Below are 20,869 nucleotides of genomic sequence, written 5' to 3' on the forward strand. Positions count from 1 at the left end.
CACTGGACTGTCCTTCTGATGAGATGTAAAACCGAGGTCCTGACTCTCTGTGGTCATTAACAATCCCAGGGTGTTTCTGGAAAAGAGTAGGGGTGTTACCCCAGTGTCCTGGCCCAATTCCCCCCCTGGTGTTTACCCATCATGCTGCAAAGGGCCTACTCACACCTGGACAGGGCTGGCTACACTGTAAGGATCATGTTTTTCGACTTCTCCAGTGCCTTCAATACCATACAGCCCTTACTTCTAAGGAGGAAGCTGGAGGAGATGCAAGTCGATGCCTCCATGACCTCGTGGATCACTGACTACCTGACAGGCAGACCACAGTCTGTGAGACTTCAGAACTGTGTGTCTGAACAGGTAGTGAGTAACACAGGGGCACCTCAGGGGACAGTTCTTTCTCCATTCCTCTTCACCCTCTATACTTCGGACTTTAAGTACAACTCAAAGTCATGCCACCTGCATAAGTTCTCAGATGACTCTGCAATTGTGGGATGTATCAAGGGTGGGCGGGAGGAGGAGTACAGAGGACTGGTCAGCAGCTTTGTGGAGTGGTGTGAGGTGAACCACTTGGAACTGAATGTAACAAAGACAAAAGAACTGGTGGTAGATTTCAGGAGAAAAAAGGTCAAACCTACTCCTGTCTACATCCATGGGAGTGGCGTGGAGATGGTGGACTCGTACAAGTACCTGGGAGTGCACATCAACGATAGACTGGAATGGTCTAAGAACATCGAGGCCATCTATAAGAAGGGACAGAGCCGACTTTACTTCTTGAGGAGGCTCAGGTCCTTCAATGTATGTAGTAAGATGCTACATATCTTCTATCAGTCGGTGGTAGCGAGCGCCGTTTTCTACGCAGTGGTATGCTGGGGCCCTGGGATTAGAGCAGTGGATTCTAAAAGGCTGAACAAGCTCATCAGGAGAGCAAGCTCTGTCATTGGGTCTGGCCTGGACCCAGTGGAGGTAGTGGCTGAGAGGAGAATGGTGTCCAAACTAGAGGCCATCATGGACAACGTCTCCCATCCCCTCTATAACAGGCTTGTAGAAATGAAGAGCACGTTCAGCAGTAGACTGATTCATCCACGGTGCGACAGGGAGCGCTACAGGAGGTCATTCTTGCCTTCTGCCATAAGAATGTACAACGCATCCACCTTGTGTCTGGGCAGAGGCAACATTGACAGTGACCTGTTTCTGGACTGAACGCATCTACACATCTACTGCTACATCTGTTCTCTTTCTTTTTCCCGTTTACAACCGTTTTTTGTGCAATATATGCCAGGGACCCGTGCAATACATTTATATCTATATCTATATCTATATTTACATCTATATTTATATTCATATGTATGATACGATTTTTCTGCATACTGTTCTGTTCTTTGTGTGTCCGGACTGTGAGTAACTCTTTTAGTGCACCCCTCACTGTACTGATTGTATTGTATGTATTGTACTATTATTATTATTGTATCATTCGTTACACTGTGGCTGTGTTGTCTGTGTAAAGCTGCTATTGCACTGCAATTTCCCTCACGGGATCAATAAAGTATCTATCTATCCCTCTGCTCTCCTCCCCACTGAGAGCTGCTGTGTGCTGAGTGGACTGGAGCATCATCCAGGTGGGGCTACAGGGGATCCCCGTGACCTGGGAAGAGCTGGAGAGTGGAGAGTCCAGGAAAGCGCTATAGAAGTGTAAGGAGTTATTAATTATTATTAACAGGCTGCCCAACCTGTTGTTAAAGCCTCTCTCAGGACACAGCTGGATGAGCTCCTCGGAACAATTAATTCTTCACCAGCAAACGGGGCGGAAGGGTCCCACGGGCTGAACGGGCCCCTCGTGGATGCAGGTGTGTTCACATGCAAGCGAAAGGCGGGACGCGACAGAGACTGGGGACGCGCCCCGAGAGACACCCCAGTGGGCATTGATTCGTCGAATATACGTATATTCATGGCGAAAATACGGCTATACGTATATATACGTCGCCTCGACGTATAATCAACGTCGAATTGCAACCGTAAAATCGACGACATTAATAAACTCATATATAACGTCGAAAACACATCTAACACAGTGCCGGAGGCTTTTTACTGTACAGTATGTATCGTGTGTGCCGCAACTAGGAGTATACGGCACTCTGCACAGTGTACGAAGTAAATTATTTTGCAGTAATTAATTTACACGTGTATAATAAATATAGTAAATATAATAAATTAATTACTGCAAAATAATTTACTTCGTACACTGTGCAGAGTGCCGTATACTCCTAGTTGCTGAAGTCCCACCCTACATCAACAGAAAAAGAAATAAAGGAGCACGCAATGTGTTACTTGAAGAATGCATATGCAAGGCAGGGGGCCAGGAGATCTGGACACTGAAAATAATAGGTTTTTGGTTCTAACTGTTAGGACAATTAGACAGGGTTTGCAAATAGTGGACAAAAATCGTCTTAACTTCCATTGTAATATTTTTTTTCTTGGAAATATAGAAGTTGTACATTTTAAAATGTATATTTGAATCAAAATGTGGTTTTGAGTTAGTGTGTTAATGTAATTAGTTTGTGTTTGTCATTACTATACTGTATATTGCCATGTTACCAGAATTTGTAGCTGAAGTTTAAGACTAGTTGTGTTTTTTATGATTATTGCCCATATGTTGATTGTTGATTGATTGTATACAATGTATAATTTGAAATACATATGTTTCAGGTGTGAATGTGTATTTTCAGAATAAATTTCTAAACCTAATCATTGGCTTGGTTTGTTTCTACACCTATAAAACCTATCTTTGATGTATAATAGACCTCTAACCATATACGTATAATAGACCTCTAAAGTTATCCGTATAATTGACCTCTAACCATATACGTATAATAGACGTCTAAAGTTATCCGTATAATAGACCTCTAACCATATACGTATAATAGTCCTCTAAAGTTATCCGTATAATAGACCTCTAAAGTTATCCGGAACTCCAACCATATATGTATAATAGTCCTCTAAATTTATCCGTATAATAGAACTCCAACCATTTATGTATAATGAACGTCTAAACATAGACGTATAACTTTAGACGTATATTAGAATTTCATTCTAGACGAATTGCAGACCACATTTAGACGTCTAAGGTATGCGTTTAATAGACGTATATTATACGTCTTTTGCCCACTGGGACAGCTGGGTTGGACAACGGACGGTTGGGGAAAGCCGACGCCTGTTCTTATCTTGACTTGCCTGGAAAACTCCCACCTCTTCAGAAATCACCCGTTTCAGCAGGAAAGGCTGCGTGTCGCGCGGGGTGAGGGGTTCGAGGGGCGGGGCCGCGCGCACACAGGTGTGTATCGCCAACCTGCCCCCCTTTTCCTCCTCTTGCACGCTTTTATTCCTTTCCGCCGCGAAGATCAGACCATCTTCAGCAATGCAGCCGGCTCCGCGCGTTTCCAGCAGCTCCTCAGTGCGTATTTGAGCTCGGTCCTCTTCTGCGTGGCTGCTGCCCCGCGCGATCAGCTTGCCCATCTCTCCGCGCTTGATCGGGCCGGCCTGCGGGTTTGCGGGTTTTGCTCTGCATTGTGTGTCGGGGTGGGTACGCCGATATTAATCCACGATCCAGGGTCACACGGACGCGCCGATCCTACGCGAGCACGGAGTGTGTGTCCTGTGATGGACTAGTGTCCTGTCCAGAGTGTGTGTGTGTGTCCTGTGATGGACTGGTGTCCTGTCCAGTGTGTGTGTGTGTTAAGCAGGCTTAAAAGTTAACTACACGCCGAAACGTGGAGAGAAAAAAAACCCCAGCGTGTCCGTTTCTGCTTTTCTGAGTGGAATGAACCCGCGCTGCACTCTTTCACGGTGCAGGGCTGTGGGTGTGTCGGGGTTCCTGTTCCAATCAGAAAGGTTCAGATCTGCGTCTGTGGGGGGTTTTAATGACCGATGCGTAACGCAATGAGGATTAAAAAGGGACACGCGCGTGGCTTTCTTTCGGGTTCCCCTGTCTCGTGTGAAGAGCACTAGAACTGTCATTCGGTAAGAATTTGCAACTTCACTCCGATCCCCAGCAAACGCGGTAGAGGCAGCAGCTATAAAATAAGATGCGATTACTTTAATTAGCCCTATACAATTTCTTGCATGAGGAATGTGTCTTTTCACAGACCCCAGCTTGCTCTCCATGAGACACACAGACAGGGAGAGAGAAGCTGGGGGTCAGAGCGCAGAACCGGCAGACCCTTCCAGCCCCAGGCGCAGATCCTGAGCTACAGAGCCACCGCTCCGCGCTCCGCCCTCCGCTCCTTTGTATATAAGGAATTAATTCATTAGATACAGCGAGGCACCGGCAGAAACACACCAGCGACCCTATATTCACGAACGAAGACGCAAACACGCACGTCGGAGCCGCCCCTATAATGAAGGACCCTGGAAAAGTTTAATCTTACCCAAAAGGGGGGTGCAGCTCATATTATTCAACCCCCTTCCACCTATATAGCGCCTTTCCGGACTCTCCAGCTCTCTCCAGGTCATGGGGATCCCCTCCACCCCCACTAGTGGGGAGCCTCGCCTGGGTGACGTTTAGGGTGACAGAGTTGCAAGGAAAGGAAGAGCAAATACTGACCACAGATTTTTTTAAAAAGACGAGGGAGGGAGAAACCAAGCTATTAAAAAAAAACCATTTTGATCTCCGTCTCTCTCTTTTCCAGAAGTAAAGAAGATCAGCAACAAAAATGGCGGAGAACAAAGGTAGGTGTGTTGGTACCTCCGAGGTCGAAAAAAGGATCACCGACTGCATGCCATGTGCGTGACAAGTCGGCTTAAAGATCAGACGCTGTTAAACGAAAGAACTTCTCATCCCGTTATATTATAAAGACGGAAGTCTGAGAAAATCAAAGATGACGTTCTTGAGCAGCGTCAAGTGAGATCTAATTTACAAAATCGAAAATGAATGCCCCCCAAAACAGCCGCGGGTGGTTATATTGTCCTCGGGAATCTCTTCCTTATGTCAAAATGGCTTAACTGTGGGAACGCATAGACCTGATGGAAGTTTGATAGGACTTGGGGCGCCCTCTGGCGGAAAAGGGCTTAATTATCAGCCGCTCGGCTCTCTTCAACAATGAGGCGTCCTCAAACAACAAGTAAAAAAAGTTACTCGTTACTACTAAAAGACCCGCTTATTAGATCTCGGTTACCACCATTTCCTCATCGATGTTCTAGAAAATTAATTTTTATTTTTGGATTTAAGTGAAAACAGCGCTGTGGTTCCCCCTTCTGGAACGGCGCAAACTCCCGGTTCTTTCCTCCCTGCTGCTGGGACGAGCTTTTCCTGCAGCGGCCGAAGCAGCTGCATTTGAACGGTCTCCTCCCCTCCCATCTTATGGCCCGCGGCAGATTTCTTAACACAGCCTCCTGTCCAGTTTCTCTCTCTCTCTGCCTGCGTGCGCCCGCAGTCCAGGCCGGCTTCCACGCGGTGCAGTCGGTGATCCAGCTCCAGGAGCTGGTCTCCGTGGTGCAGAAGGCGGCCGTGCTGTTCAAGGTGTCCTACTTCAGCCTCTGCCTGTACCCGGATCTGGAGACCAAAGTCCACCAGCGGGGCACGGAGTCGCGCAAGCTGTGCATCTCCACGGCGGCTACGTTTTTACAGGTAGGCGACGCGCCCTTTAAATATCATTATTGCTGGCCCAGCAGCACTAATAGTGATGCTCGTGTAGTGGACCACTGCCTGGAAGTGTATTTAAAACTGATGGGGGGGGAGGCAGCACGTCTGTACTGACACAGCTGGATGAGCTCCTCCAGTCAGGACAGGAGGATCTTCTGTACACAGAGGGTGGTGGGGGTGGGGAACAAGTATCTTTACTTTTCTCTCTCATTTCTGGTTCTTCCCCCCCGAAGTGCGCCAACGTGGGGACCGACGTCATGAAACGGGTGTTCCCAGCGATTCGGCAGGCGGTGAGGGACCAGCAAACGCAGCGGCCCGGGTCAGCCTGGAGCTGTCCAAGACCCTGATCCAGAAGGATATAATGCATAATGTCGTGGAAAAGTACACATCTTTATTTCCTCTGGGGAATTCCAGCTCGCGGCTGCTGGGTCTGTTGATGCTCTCTTGGGGAAGAGGGTTAAGTATCATTCTCATCATTTTAATCAGAGTTCAGTCAGCCTCAAGGTGGAAGGGTACAACTGAACAGCTGTGCAAATGGATAAAGGCTACTGAACGATACGTCAAGTCTCACGTTCGTTTCCCCCCCCCAAGGCACTCGTTTTTCTCTGTCGTGAGAACATAAGAAGGGCCAAGTCTTCTTTTTCATTTCTAACTGGTCTAGCCTGTTTTAATGGTTATTGGATCCGAGGCTGCAATGGTGTGAAAGTAGCCAGTTTTCAACCACAGAGCTGGGCACCTTGTTCCACACCCCCACCACCCTTTGTGCAAAGAGGTGTTTTCTGTTCTCCGCTTTCAAACACTTTCAGATAGTTTTACACTCCCTTCAGACTTAAAAGTTCCTCCAGCCTGTCAGTGCGGGATTCGCCCTTCAGACTGAAGAGACTCAGTTCCTCCATCCTGTCAGTGTGGGACACTCCCTTCAAACTAAAGAGACTCAGTTCCTCCGGCCTGTCAGTGTGGGACACTCCCTTCAGACTGAAGAAACTCAGTTCCACCGGCCTGTCAGTGTGGGACCCTCTCTTTAGTCTAGTCTCTGTCACCGGCTGGATGAACCCCTGACTATCTCTCTCTCTCTCACTCTCCTGGCCGCAGGTACGAGAGCCTGAATGGCAGCGTGGCCAGCACCTGCAGCGACGTGAAGGCGGTCCGGGAGAGCGAGCAGCAGGAGAGGGAGAAGAAGACGCAGGAGGCGGAGGCTCTGCGGGCACAGGCCCACGCCCTGAAGGACCGGCTGGCACGGCTGAGCGAGGAGAAGGCCCGGGTGGGCCGGCAGATCCAGGACAAGCTGGCGGAGAAGAGGTGGCGCCAGGGCGGCTGCTGGGCCTACAGCGACAAGAGCAACAACGCCCGCCTGAGCGCCCTGGAGGGCGAGCTGCGCCACCTCTTCGGGGAGGACAACCGCCTCGCCCGGGAGATCTGGGACAACGCGGCCGAGCTCAACCGCGTGCAGGCCGTCCAGCGTGTGTGTGTGTGTGTCCTGTGATGGACTGGAGTCCTGTCCAGCATGTATGTGTGTGTGTGTGTGTCCTGTGATGGACTGGCGTCCTGTCCAGGGTGTGTAAGTGTGTGCGTGTCCTGTGATGGACTGGCGTCCTGTCCAGGGTGTGTAAGTGTGTGTGTGTGTCCTGTGATGGACTGGCGGCCTGTCCAGGGGGTGTGAGAGTGTGTGTGTGTCCTGTGATGGACTGGCATCCTGTCCAGGGTGTGTGAGTTTGTGTGTGTCCTGTGATGGACTGGCGGCCTGTCCAGGGGGTGTGAGTGTGTGTGTCCTGTGATGGACTGGTGTCCTGTCCGGGGTGAGTGTGTGTGTGTGTGTCCTGTGATGGACTGGCATCCTGTCCAGGGTGTGTAAGTGTGTGTGTGTCCTGTGATGGACTGGCATCCTGTCCTGTGTGTGTGTGTGTGTGTGTGTGTGTGTGTGTGTGTCCTGTGATGGACTGCTGTCCTGTCCAGGGTGAATCCTGCCTTGTGCCTGTTGCTTGCTGCCCACCCCTCTCCCTCTCTCCCTCTCCCTCAGGGAAGCTCGGGAAGCCCAAGCAGCTGCAGGAAGTGCAACGCTGCCTGTCCCGCGTCCAGCAGATCCTGCTGAGGCTGCACAACTTCTGCGACACTGCCCGGGTGGCCATCGCCAGCCTGGGGCAGAAGACAGAGGCGGGAGAGAGCTTCCTGGATTACATCCAGGACTTCAAGGAGGAGTACCTGAAGAGCCTGGATGAGGCGGAGCAGGTGGGTGGAGGGGCAGAGGGGCAGATCGGTGGTGTGATTTTCTCTCCCGAATTTCAGTGGGAGCCTCCGTCAGTCAGACGGGTAGCTGTCTACAGTAGCTGGAAATAAGGAAACTACGATATTTTAGGACAGTCATTCATTTTAGAGTTAATAACTGCCATTTTTCTCCACACATCTACACACTGTGCACAAATGCACACCACACACATTCTGACTACAATCGCACCGTACACACCAACACAATGTATACACACAACTGATCTGACACAGTCGCACTCTACACCCTACTATACTGTATACACACTACACACACAGACACATTCGTACTACATACATCAACACAACGTATACACACTGTACACACAATCACACCCTACACCCCACTGTACTGTATACACACTACACATGTACACACATTCGTACTATATCCATCAACGCAACGCGTACACACAATCACACTCTACACCCAACTATACTGTATATACACTACACACGCACACATTCATACTGTACACATCATCGCAACACATACACACACTGTACACACAACTGATCTGTATTCACAATACACACAACGACACACTACACATGCATGCACATTCGTACTACATACATCAACACATACACACTTTACACACCACTGATCTGTATACACAATACACACAACCACACTCTACACCCAACTATACTGTATACACACTACACATTTGTACTGTTTATATCAATGCAACGCATGCACACGCACACGCACACGCACACGCACACGCACACGCACACGCACACGCACACACACACACACACACACACACTGCAGTCCTTCCAGGTGCTGTGTGCCTGCTGCTCCAGTGGGGGGGAGAAGTTCTCTCACTGCGAAGACGCCTACAGCTTCCTGGCCCTACGCCCCTCCAGTCTGTCTGCGGAGCAGCTGCAGAGGGAGTACGACCGGGCCCTGCAAGAGCTGAAGCAGCCGAGCCTCTCCCAGGACATGGCCATCGACGTCTGAGGCAGGAGCACGAGGACCGGGAAGAGCTCTCTCACGGCCTCTGCGCTTCCTGCATTATAATGGGGTCCCTGCTAGGCCATCTGTCTAGTTTCTTGATGATGTCATGTGGTGATTTATGATGTCATGGAGGATGGGAATTGCTTTTCCCTGCTCCTGGGGTTCTGGTGAGGGGTTATCATGCAGACTAGGATCAAGGCTAGGGTGTTGCTGATCTACAGCAGGGGGGTTTGGTCATGTCCGTGTTTCTAGTGTGACTGCAGAAAATTTCAAATGCACCTTTTTGACTATGTTCATTAATGGTATTTGGACAGCTTAAGTGAGGGGGGTGACTGTCACGTAGCTCCACAATGTCATACTTGGGATCCCCCACACGCGGTGTAATTCATGTGCCTGATCCCCATCTGTATGGTGTGAAATAATGGAACTGCACAATAAAATGGTCTCGATGGGAGCAGTCTGATTCCTTTGCCGTCTGTGATACAAGCTGCCCAGCCCCGTGGTTTAAGCCGATACCCTGGCTTCTCTCCAGACACAGCTGGGTGAGCTCCTCCAGTCAGGACAGGAGGGTCTTCTGTACACAGAGGGTGGTGGAGGTGGGGAACAAGCTGCCCAGCCCTGTTGTTGAGGCCGATACCCTGGCTTCTCTCCTGACACAGCTGGGTGAGCTCCTCCAGTCAGGACAGGAGGGTCTTCTGTACACAGAGGGGGGCAGGGGTTTGGAACAAGCGGCCCAGCCCTGTGGTGGAAGCCGAAACCCTCGCTTTTCTCCAGAAACGTACCCTTCCATTTGACTACACAACCTTTTCTCCATATCCCTGCTTTCCCCTGAGAGCCAAGAGGGTGGAGTCTCGTCCAAATAACAAAAGACAACACATCTATTCAACTGACACTCAGAGGTGACCGAACACATTTCAGGTTTACACCCCGGTTAAACATGCCTTTCCTTCATTTCAGATCGCTCTGCTCCCCACGATCTCTGAAAACCCACTCTCACACACAACGCCCTCACATCGCACATTGCTCTACATTCACCAGCTGTAATACAGCTACAAACAAAGACAGACATTGAAATTCGCCGTTACTAAATGACATTCGTATTAGTTCACACGTATTAATGTTCACTGGAAAGAAGTTTCAGTTCAATATTACAATTTTCCCAGTGACAGCTGCATAACAGACTCATGACAGTAGTGACTGTATTATGTCCACCCTAACTGGGGACGTTCTAATGTGACTCCAGCTGCTTAAACCACATGAAGAGGTGATGTCAGTTCGTCCCCCTACTTCAGTAACCACTAGAGGGCAGCAGCTCTTGCTCTGGGTTCGCTGAAAGAGAGACTTACAGAAGACACAGGAGCAAGAACGGAGCCTGGAGAGATGTTCAAATAAACGCCGCCCCCCAGAGAGACCCAACTGTGTAAGAGCCTGGGACCTGTGAAAAGAGTCTTTTATATTTCTATTTAAGTGATTTTTTTATATTTATTTTGTATTGCTGTACACATCTTAATTTTTCGTCTATTCTGGTGTCTGTTTTTTTTTTGGCTTGTCTTGGACTGCTGTAACACATCAATTTCCCTTCGGGATCAATAAAGTCTTATCTATCTTCTGCTCTGTTTCGTACCGTACAGAATGATGAGTTAAAAGCTAAGTCAGCCATTTACAGAGCCATGCCCACACTAACACAGATGATTTTTTTTTAATTCCCATAACAGATAACAGTATAGTCAAACAAAGCAACAGCAATATAATAAACCTGACAGGAGCTACTTTAACACCTCACGCTCTTTCACACTTCAATTCTCTCAACAGATGGGCAAAAAAAATTCCAGCAAAGAGATAAGACTTTTATTGTCCCCTGAGGCAAATTTTTTATGGACAACCAGCACTCCTGTACATTTAAATAGCATGCAAAATAAGAAAGAGAGAAGAAAAGGAAATCATTGCACATTACACTATTACAAAAAAGAAGAAAGACATTGCACATTATTCTATTGCACACGTACAGTAGAACACATAACAGCATGTAACGTTTATAACACATCACAGAACATATTGCACCCAAGTGGGTTGTAAGAGTCAAAATTGTTTATCCTTGACATTTTTATGTTGACAGCTGTAATGCATAATGGAACAAAGGAATGTTTGTATCCGTTTCACTTACATTTGGGAGCCCTGAAATGTTTGCCAGAAGGAAGAAGTTGGTATTCAGGGTTGAGGATGTGGGAAGGATCTGATATCATTTTTCCTGCCTGTCTGATTAGGGATTTTTCAAAGATGGCCTGCAGGGAGGGCTGCTGTTTCACTCCCTTGACCTTGAAAGCTGTCTGGATGAGGCTGGTCATTTGCCATTTAAAATGAACTGATAGATGACCGAACCACACTGAAATACCATATCTGATAATGCTCTCGATTACAGCTCCAGAGACAGATAAAGTGGGTGACCGCAGCTACTGTCTGCAACACAGTGTGGTGTGAATGATACAGGGTGTAAAGACCTTTTTCAGATGAGCTGCGATCAAATGATCGGAACACATAGGAGACGAAACTGGAAATTAGACCATCTAACAACCCAGCAAACAGGGCTGAATGGATAAGAAAACCCATAATTAATTAAGAAATATAAGGTAACCATATGAGGAATTACAGGAGAAAATATATGAAATAATTTAAAAAACAGGAGTATAACAGTGGAGCTGATGTATGATATACAAACAGACAAAAGGAAAAAAAATCATTGTAAATGGAAAGAAAAAACATTCTAAGCAAGAAATTATTCTGCAGACTTCATGCTGTCAACACTAAAGGCAATTCAAGTTAAACAGGGGGCTAATTTCAGCGGCCACATTTGTTGCTTCTGATCTTAAGGCTGAATTCCAGTTTGGGGCGCTGCTTTCAGTTCATTACAACTGACCCCAGCAGGAAGGGCAGCCCCTACATCACAATTCTCGCGAGCTCTCACCCGTGATGAGAGCAGCCTTGCGCTGATCTCCACAAACATGGCGACCATACAGGACTTGCACAACGTTCACGAATTTGTGAAGGTCTCGGAATTTCTCACATTTTGCAGTACCCTTAATAATTTCTTCTGAGACGGAGATTTAATAACTGGTTGGAGACACTGGGGCAGCAGTCCCCGTTTAACACTACAAAGTGTACATTGCCACAAACAAAATACGTGTTCCTAAAAAACGTTGCAAACGCAAAAGATTCCCAATAGCCTCTGAACACAACTATAAAGTTTATTTTTACAGCGGTGAATCTATTTGGTAATAAACAAACAAGCCAATAGCATAATACCTTAACACCCTCGCCCAGTGGTGAGGAGGAAGCGCACCTAGGCGCTCATAGTACCGCGGAGCAGGCTGGGAGTTGTAGCCGGGGGGAGTCTGAGAGTCAGCACGATGATATGTATCTGCATACGTAAATATTGTGATAGTAGTTTTAGTGTCCTGTATAGCTCTATAAGTGTATAGCCCGAAGTTAACGAGTTACCACCCTAACCATGTGTAAGTGTTCTATCGGTCTCCTCATGTGTGTATAGCCTGTGTTTGGTTTCTGTGTGGTTTTGTTTGGAGAATAAAGCCGCCGCTTGGTTTACTATCATGTCTCCACTTGACCTTTGTCCCGAGGGAACCTGAAAAATGTTACATTGGTGTCAGAAGCGGGCAGGATGGACAAACCATGGCAGACATTAACTGATTCTGTCAAGCGCCGGCTAACCCTAAAAGAGACCGAACCCACTGTCAGCGCACATACAGAGCCTGAGCAACTCCTGGGTGCGACAGGTGGCCACAGCCCTTACCAGGGCTACCCAGTAGTGGTCCCGCTGGTAGAATTGGGGCGACTGCCCACTACTCCCGCCCAGTGGATGCCCAAGAGAGAAGATGCCCTCCCTGCCGGAGCCGGCCAGCTATTCCCACACCCGCCAGCGCGGGTGCGACCCGGTCGCTACGACGGGGAAGCGCCTTGGGAAACCTACGAGGCTCAGTTCCAGCTCGCGGCCCGGACAAATGGCTGGAGCCGGGCAGAGATGGCCGGCCACCTGGCGGCGGCGCTGGAAGGAGTGGCCTGCCAGGTTCTCCTGGATGTCCCAGAGGAGGACTGAGGTGAATACGCGGCGCTGGCAGCAGCTCTCCGGCTGGGCCCGGTCGCCGCTGATGTCATGTTCCTTGCCCGCCGAGGATACCCGGCTTTCCCCCGGGAGGCGCAGCGGGAGATGGCTCTTCAGGCCTTTCTCAAGGCCCTCTTACCCGAAGAGCCGTGCCGAAACAGGGAAACAGGTGCTTGCCTTCCGTCTGGGTACAGCGACGGTGCGCCTGCTACCTTGCACCCATCCAGGAGGACTGCATCCTGGGGCTGGACCTGCTGCAGCGAGTGGGGACCAGTTTGGACTTGGGATGGCAGGAGTTGGTGTGGCAGGGGGAGCGACTTCACCTGGTGGAGGGCAGGCCCGGCGAAGGCCGAGGGACACGGGCTTGCCGGAGACGGGAGAAAAAGAGGCAGTGGCGGTGGCAGTCGCAGGGGCGGACCGGGCCTGCGAGCCGGGGAGCGAGCGTGCCGGATCCTGCCCCTGAATCACCCGGGGGGCCTGACAAGGTGGCGGTGGTGGTGGCGGGGGCCGAGCATTGCGTGGAAGCGAGGCGCGCCATTGAGGACCTCTACCAGCGAAGCTGCGAGGGCCTCGATTGGGACCAGTGGCAGCGGCTCCAGGAACTACTCGCCCAAAACGAGGACCTCTTTGCGGCAAGGGATGAGGACTGCACCCGCACTGCCCTGGTCCAACACAACATCAACACTGGCGACGCTCAGCCCATCTGCATCCCACCGGGACACATGGCTCACGCCAAGCGTACTGCCGCCGAAGAAAAAATCTGGGAGATTGTCACAGCGGGGGTGATTGAGCCCTCCGCGAGCCTGTGGTCGGCGCCAGCTATACTTCTCCGAAAAAAAGACGGCTCGTGGAGGTTCTGCGTGAACTACCGCAAGGTCAATGAGGTCACCTGGAAAGATTCCTACCCCCTGCCGAGGATAGACGACGCCCTGGACTACATCACCGGGTCGACCTGGTTCAGCTCCCTGGACCTCCGCTGCGGCTACTGGCAGGTACCGCTCGCTCCCGATGCTCGACCGAAGACGGCCTTTTCCATCGGCCAGGGCCTCTGGCAGTTTACTGTCATGCCCTTTGGCCTGTGCAATGCCCCGGCAACTTTCGAGACGCTGATGGAGAAGGTGCTGGCATCGGTCCTGTGGAACCAGTGTGTGCTGTATCTGGACGACCTGCTGGTTCATGCCAGGTGTTTCGACCAGGCCTTGACGAACCTCCAGGCGGTGCTGGCCTGCATCCGCCGTGCTGGCCTGAGGCTCAACCCCCGCAAGTGCGAGCTCCTGCGGCGGGAGGTGACATGTTGTTGGACAGCGAGGGGTGGCTACAGACCCAGGTAAGGTCGCCGCAGTGAGGGGCTGGCCAACTCCCCGCACCGTCGCAGAGCTGCGCAGCTTCGTATTATCGGTTGGCTTCGTATTATCGGAGGTTCGTCCAGGACTTTGCCAGCATCGCTCCCCCACTGCACTGCCTCACCAACAAGGGCCACCGCTTTGACTTGGACTCGGGCTTTCGGCCGGTTAAGTGAAGCTCTGGTGGGGGCCCCCGTGCTGGCCTACCCCGACCCGCGGTTACCGTATGTCCTAGATACCGACGCGAGTGACTCGGGGGTTGGGCGCGGTGTTGGCGCAGGAGGGGCCAGATGGGGAGCGTGTAGTTGCCTACTGCAGTTGGGCTTTGAATAAGGCTTAACGTAACTACTGGATGGAGTACCGAAAACTTGAAAAAGCTCTCGCAGTTAAATTCTTTTTAATGTTTTTAATGTTCTTTTTCTTTTTGTTTTGAAGTTGTTTCATTTGTTTGTTTGTTTTACAGTTTTCAGTGGGTTTGTAATGTTGTATAGGGGCTGAATTACTTTGTTCCATCCAAATTCCATTATGTGAATTTATGCTTTTTTAATATAAGCATTAACAATACAAGGCGTGCTCAAAAACTGTTACTTATTAGCTTAAGAAGCGGCAGTGTTTTGACAAAGTGTGGTATTCGAACAGTAAATGCTGAAGTGTTTAATACTTTCTTGAGAGCAGATCTCCCTCGATTTAGACAAACTCTTGTTCGGCCGATGATTTCAGATCAAAATCTGAATCAAGTGGAAAGAAAGCTGAATTACGCAAAGGTCATATCAGGCACTGGGTATCAGTGGGTACACCATCAGGTCCTGCTAGGAGGATTGGGAGGATCAAATTGACACAGAGGGACCCAATGTGGGGGCTGAACCCACAGTTCTGAGATTAAGAGATTCATGCTCTATCGACCGCGCCTATATAAATCTTGTGCTACAGCAGTAATGTTTCTGGGTGTGGATGAACATGACATAATAGGCTGACAGTAGGAACACGTGGCCCACAGGCAGTGATAGTATCACTATCACATTTGGCTGCAGTATATTGTGTTGAGAGCAGCAATAACTTTCCTGCAGAGATGGGAGTGCCTTTAATACAGCTCTTTCAATTGGACAGAGTAACAGGAACCGACCTAAAGTTTCGGCTGTGAATCCATCTCCACATGGGGAAAAGAGACAGTAAAATAGCGATGAAGAAACAGAAAGAATTGTGCTCGCTGCAAAGTAGGAAAGAGGTGGTCAGACACATAAAACAGCTTGGTGATAATTTGCAGCGACAGTTTTATGTTATTTAGTACACGGATTTCTCTTCATGTTCCTTAAGATGTGTAATTTGTATGATGGTTGTATGAGAACAGTTTCTTCTAAAGTCCTGTCAATTGACAGTGGAGAGCTAGCTGGTGCACATCTTCAAGAAGACTTTCTTTAAGGCGATTACAAGTTTCTTGAACAAATCTGTGTCAGATTTTTAAAATAATTTAGCTAATGAGCAACGAGAGTATAAATTAATTCTCCCACCCTCCATTCAAAGATAAAACTCCATGTGCGAGTCTAAGTTTCTTTGTAGCTACTGATGTTTGTCATTATTGGACATTCCCGGTGATATTGACTAAGGAGCTCAATTTTTACGTGTTGTAGTTTAACATGTGCAAAACATTCGTATCCCCTGCAAATATCGGCAAGGTCAGTGATATTCTCAACAATGTGTGCCATTGCAATTCATGCCATACTTTTTCCCAATGTATTCTGACATGCCAAGATCAGAGGGTCATATTTAAAAAACTGGTGCATTAAAATTTTTTGTACTTCAGGATTTTGATAGTCTGTTACATTGTCTTTCACACGTCGGTGTCAGAACTGTGAGACATTTTCATAATCGGGGGGAAGGCCGTAGCAATAAGCAGAAAGTGCAATCACCCTTTCCCAGTGTAAGTCCGTGTTGTGATGAGTTTCTAAAATTGGTTTGCGATTTTCTGAAATATATTCCATACAAAAATATAATTTGGACAGCCGCTATTTATTTGGATATTCCCTTTCACTGAAGATGTCTACAGTATTCCAGCCGGATTAGTACTGATCGACGAGAGCCATCTACAGGCGAAAGGCGACATAACATAACAGCAGCAGCATTTAAGGTGGAACGAAAAACGCGAATAAGAAGCTGGCGAATAAGAAGCCAACTTCAGCCTCGTAGCAGACCCTGGGAGGCACGCTCAAAATAATCATCTTTCCCAGTACTTCAGAGTCATATTTAGAGCGCTTTACTGCAATTTTATGTGATCGATGGAAGATGTGAAGCCATAGAGCCTGTACTGCGCTTTCACATTGAAATTGAAGCCATTTCTTATGCTTTCTCTCAGTGTCGGGGCTGCAATTGCGTGTAAAGGAGGCGACTTGAAAATGAAACGTGTAATCACCTTACAGAGGGTCTTCACGACGGGGTGCGTCAGCTAGTTTTCCATTATTGTCAATTTACTGGACTTCTGAAGAAACCTATCGACATCGAAAATACAAACTGCACAGCTTAAGGCACATGAAGAGAAATCCGTGTGCTGATTGACTCAAAAATGTCGCTACAAATAATCCGCCGGGTTGATTTACTTGTCCGACCACCTCCCTCCGTCCCTCTTTGCTGTTAGCACAATTCTTCCACTTTCTTTTCTTGTATTTTCCTTGCTATTTTACTGTTGCTTTTCCCCATGAGGAGATGGATCCACAACCGAAACCGTTTTCACCCTGTGTTTCTGCAGCGTCAGTCTGTATGAGAAGCACAGCTCCAGTGGCGCAATCGGTCAGCGCGCGGTACTTATATAACAGTGCACAGCGGAGTCATGCCGAGGTTGTGAGTTCGAGCCTCACCTGGAGCAGTATAGCCTGTCTTTAGCTACTGAAAGCAACTGTCGAGTTTAGATACTCTTAGGTATTTGATGGAGATAAATTAACATCAAACGAACAAGTAGAGGTAAAGGTTTATTTCGAGTCACGATCAAAGAAGGCTCCACAGCTGAAACATTGTTTCCTTCTCTTTTCAGCATGGAATAAACCTATACTTTTCCCTTTGCAGCATGCCCACGCATGCTGACGCAGCTCCCTACTTAAATTACTATCAGCTGTGTACTGTAATATGATTTGACTCCACGCTTGTGTTTCTCGGGAGACAGCAGAAATATTGAGGATTTGCGGCTACAGAAAATAATGTGAACTTTACAGGCAAAAGTAAGGTTACGTTAAAGAAACAAAAACTTATTGTCACCCTTTTCAACTTGATTATTTAAGACATTTGTTCGGAATAGTATATCTTCTCGTGTCTGTGGCTGTTGTCCTACAATAACGGTGGTGAAATAGCAGGAATGTGCAGAAAGAATCGGAGATAGAACAGAAGACTCATCTAGTCGATAGTAAGGTTGTGTAGGACCTCACACACGTCGATGTCAGTGTTGAGTAGTGTGGTTTAAATCTTCTTCACGAACCAGAAAGGAGTAGAAACCTAAAGTCTTCTGATCCGTAATCAGACACGTTATCTATTGTGCCATTGGCGTTTGCATCGCGTTCCCATACAGCACCACATTCAGTTCAGAGCCGCTACTATTCATGTGTTTTGTACGTGTGTCTTATTACTACGTCTTTCATTATGTCTGGTTTAAAATAATGTATCTTTAAAACAGACAAAGGGTCTATGAGTCTCCCTGAAATTCACACACGAAGAATAAAAGATATCGCGTTTAAAAAGAATACAGAGATGCCGGCGATAGAAAACGGAGCGTCTTAAGTGCGCGCTATCACTGAACTAAACTCCCGATCGGTAAGTTTGTCGGCGGCTTTTTAATTGTGTTAGGAAGAGCAAACAGTCCACAGTGTACATTTTAAAGGTCTAAGCAAAACAATCAGACGTGAGGATTATTCAGAACAGGAGCCTCTACTTCTTTGTATACTGAGTTTTCGGGTGAATGTCAAAGTGAAAGACAAATGAGCAATTTTCACTTTTTGATTAAGGAACAAGAAAACACCATCCTTCAAACTGGATTCAGACCTGGGATATAAGAAATACTCGCTGCTTTTTCTACAGTCTTAAGAGCTAGCAACTGAGCTATCGAGAGGTCAGAAAATAAACGTTTTGTCACACGCGTAGCCCAAGTGTAGTGTAGTGTAGTGTTCCTCTTTATTTAAATCCCAGTTCGACATCAAAATACTCACTCCCATAGTCTCGTTTAGTAGAAGAAATGGACCAGGCTTCTACTGTATAAACGTCCAGAGTTCTTATAAAACATTTGAAGGGATATCAGTGCAGGAGGAAATTGACTCTTTTTCTAGTGGGATCAGGATCACATAAAACCTTTCGTTTGGATTGAGAAGAGGATCATGGTGACACTCAAAACATACTAACCTTTGCTTCTTTCGAGGACGAATGGATTATTGAGCTGCGAACATCGGTTCAAATCAAATCTCTCCAACTGCAGTTGCTTCTTTGAGAGTTTCTCCAAATCTTTCAACTGAACGTCAATATCGAGGGATATTGACGGTAAAATCTTACGGATTTTGGTTTTCTTTTGATCGAAATTGTATTAAAATTCGAGCCTCTTTCACAGTTGTATAATACTTTCCCCTGCATCCTCAGAAAAAAATTCTAAATACCACAAAGTTACAATATATGGAATAGCATTAATTTTTAACTGTTTTTTAAAATTTGCATTTATTTAGAGCTACATTTAGTGCCAGGTAAAGATAACATTGTTTATATTGATGGGATATAAATGTACGATGAATTTATGAGCTAAAAGGTGTACGCAGGTGCCTTTTGCGTACTTTAATCAAAGACAATAAATAACTTTCACTCAGACGTTGATCAGAAGCTCAATAAATGACGAAGCAGAGGCTCCTGTTCCGAATTCCCCTCACGTCTGATGGTCGTGTTCTGATCAAGATCAATCTAAATTGGTACAAGGGATTTGAACAAATCTGGTCTTTAAGTTCAGGGACTGCTCTGTCTGCTTTGTAATTCAAAAATAGATACAAATGTCAAGTTTTTTATAGATAAAGTGTTGTCTGTTTTCAAAAGTTAGGTACTTAATTGACTTTATGATTTGGTTTTGATTTTGAATCGTTATATTATTAAGTTTGTGCTTTCTCTGTTTTTATCGTATTGTGAAGTTATTTTTTAAACAAACGCTTACAAAGGCAAACAGGGCACACAGTACAAGCTACTGTGCACTTTTGGGAGTATACCAGGTTCGATATAAAATGGCAAAAATGTAAAAGGAGAAAATACCCCAGACTGCGTGTAAAGCCCTCCTTGAGGTATGCTTTCAAAATAGCTGCACCAGGCACTTGGACACAGATAAACACAGGGATTTAAAATTCAGGAATATGAATGGTCAATTGCTTACAGTTGGTTTTTTTACGTTTCGTATTTAGCGATTTGTGTATAAATCTTTTAACAATTCATTAAAATGCTAACAATATGTAAAATAAAAACAACAGCACCGTTAAATGCCGGGGAGATGGGCAGTTTTTTTTTTTACAATCAGATTCTCTAATGCTGTGTGTGAGAGCTGTGTGTGAGAGCTTACTGTACATAACTTTCCTTTTCTCACATTTTCTGACAACTATTTTTTCTGACCAAAGGGGCACCCTGTCAAGATGTGAGTCGCTCTTGAATCAGAGCTGGGTGACACGGGCTTCTTTTCTGATATAGTTGTACGAGAAGCAGGAGGAATCGCTTCACTCGTATGAAGCATGAGCTGAATCAGGAGTGAGACATTTCGTGTGTTTGTGCATATGTCAACGCCTGACCTACATCGTAAAACTAAAACTAAATTAAAAACTAACATTAAGTTGTCAGAGACATTCATTTATATACAAACATTACTTGTTTCTTTGCAGATATGCATGCTGAAGTAGCTACCCACCTGAATATATTAAACGTTTCATCTATACAATCAACATAGTGTTCTCCTGAATAACTACTCGAAAGAAGCCGCAGCTCAGGTGTTAGAGAGATTTGAAATCAGATCGATGGATTTAGAGTCCAGACTGCTAACCGACAGCTGACACAGGTCTTTTACAGAACTGTTTTGATTTTTTCTACTTTGTCCCCGTGACGTCATTGTCCTGCTCGCAGCCGAGCCCGACACACGGTACCATCTGGTTTCTGTCGCTGGGCGCTCACCCTGCGGTCCATGTGGGTCCTCATGCCCCAGTATAATGACGGGGACACTAAACTGTAAACAGGTGCCGTCCGTCGGCTGAGAAGTAAAACTGAGGTCCTGACTCTCTCTGGCCTTTAAAAATCCCAGGTCGTCTCTTGAAAGAGTAGGGGTGTAACCCCGGCATCCTGGCCCAATTTTCCATTGGCCCTTACCAGTCATGGCCTCCTAATAATCCCCATCTATGAACTGGCTTCATTACTCTGCTCTCCTCCCCACTGATTGTTGATGTGTGGTGAGCATTTTGGCACAGTATGGCTGCCGTTGCATCATCCAGGTGGGGCTGCACATTGGTGGCGGTAGTGGGATTCCCCATTACCTGTAAAGCGCTTTGAGTGGAGTGTCCAGAAAAGCGCTA

At 47.3% G+C, this 20,869-nt stretch overlaps 1 protein-coding gene and 1 non-coding gene across 2 annotated transcripts; both read left to right on the forward strand.

The window, feature by feature from the left end:
* Positions 1-1,838: 1,838 nt before the first annotated feature.
* LOC148824853 (uncharacterized) lies at positions 1,839-9,315 on the forward strand. The gene is made up of 7 exons (XM_088926302.1): positions 1,839-1,844; positions 3,172-3,328; positions 4,683-4,722; positions 5,427-5,620; positions 5,869-6,016; positions 6,728-7,861; positions 8,177-9,315. The coding sequence occupies exons 1-6, from the start codon at positions 1,839-1,841 to the stop codon at positions 7,116-7,118; spliced, it is 936 nt and encodes a 311-aa protein (XP_088782428.1). The 3' UTR covers positions 7,119-7,861; positions 8,177-9,315.
* Positions 9,316-17,081: 7,766 nt separating this feature from the next.
* trnai-uau (transfer RNA isoleucine (anticodon UAU)) lies at positions 17,082-17,175 on the forward strand. The gene is made up of 2 exons: positions 17,082-17,119; positions 17,140-17,175. It is a non-coding gene; the product is annotated as a tRNA-Ile (tRNA).
* The last annotated feature ends 3,694 nt before the right edge of the window (positions 17,176-20,869 follow it).

This window comes from Atractosteus spatula, chromosome 10, assembly GCF_055471065.1.
Source record: "Atractosteus spatula isolate fAtrSpa1 chromosome 10, fAtrSpa1.hap1, whole genome shotgun sequence".
Lineage (NCBI taxonomy): Eukaryota > Metazoa > Chordata > Actinopteri > Semionotiformes > Lepisosteidae > Atractosteus > Atractosteus spatula.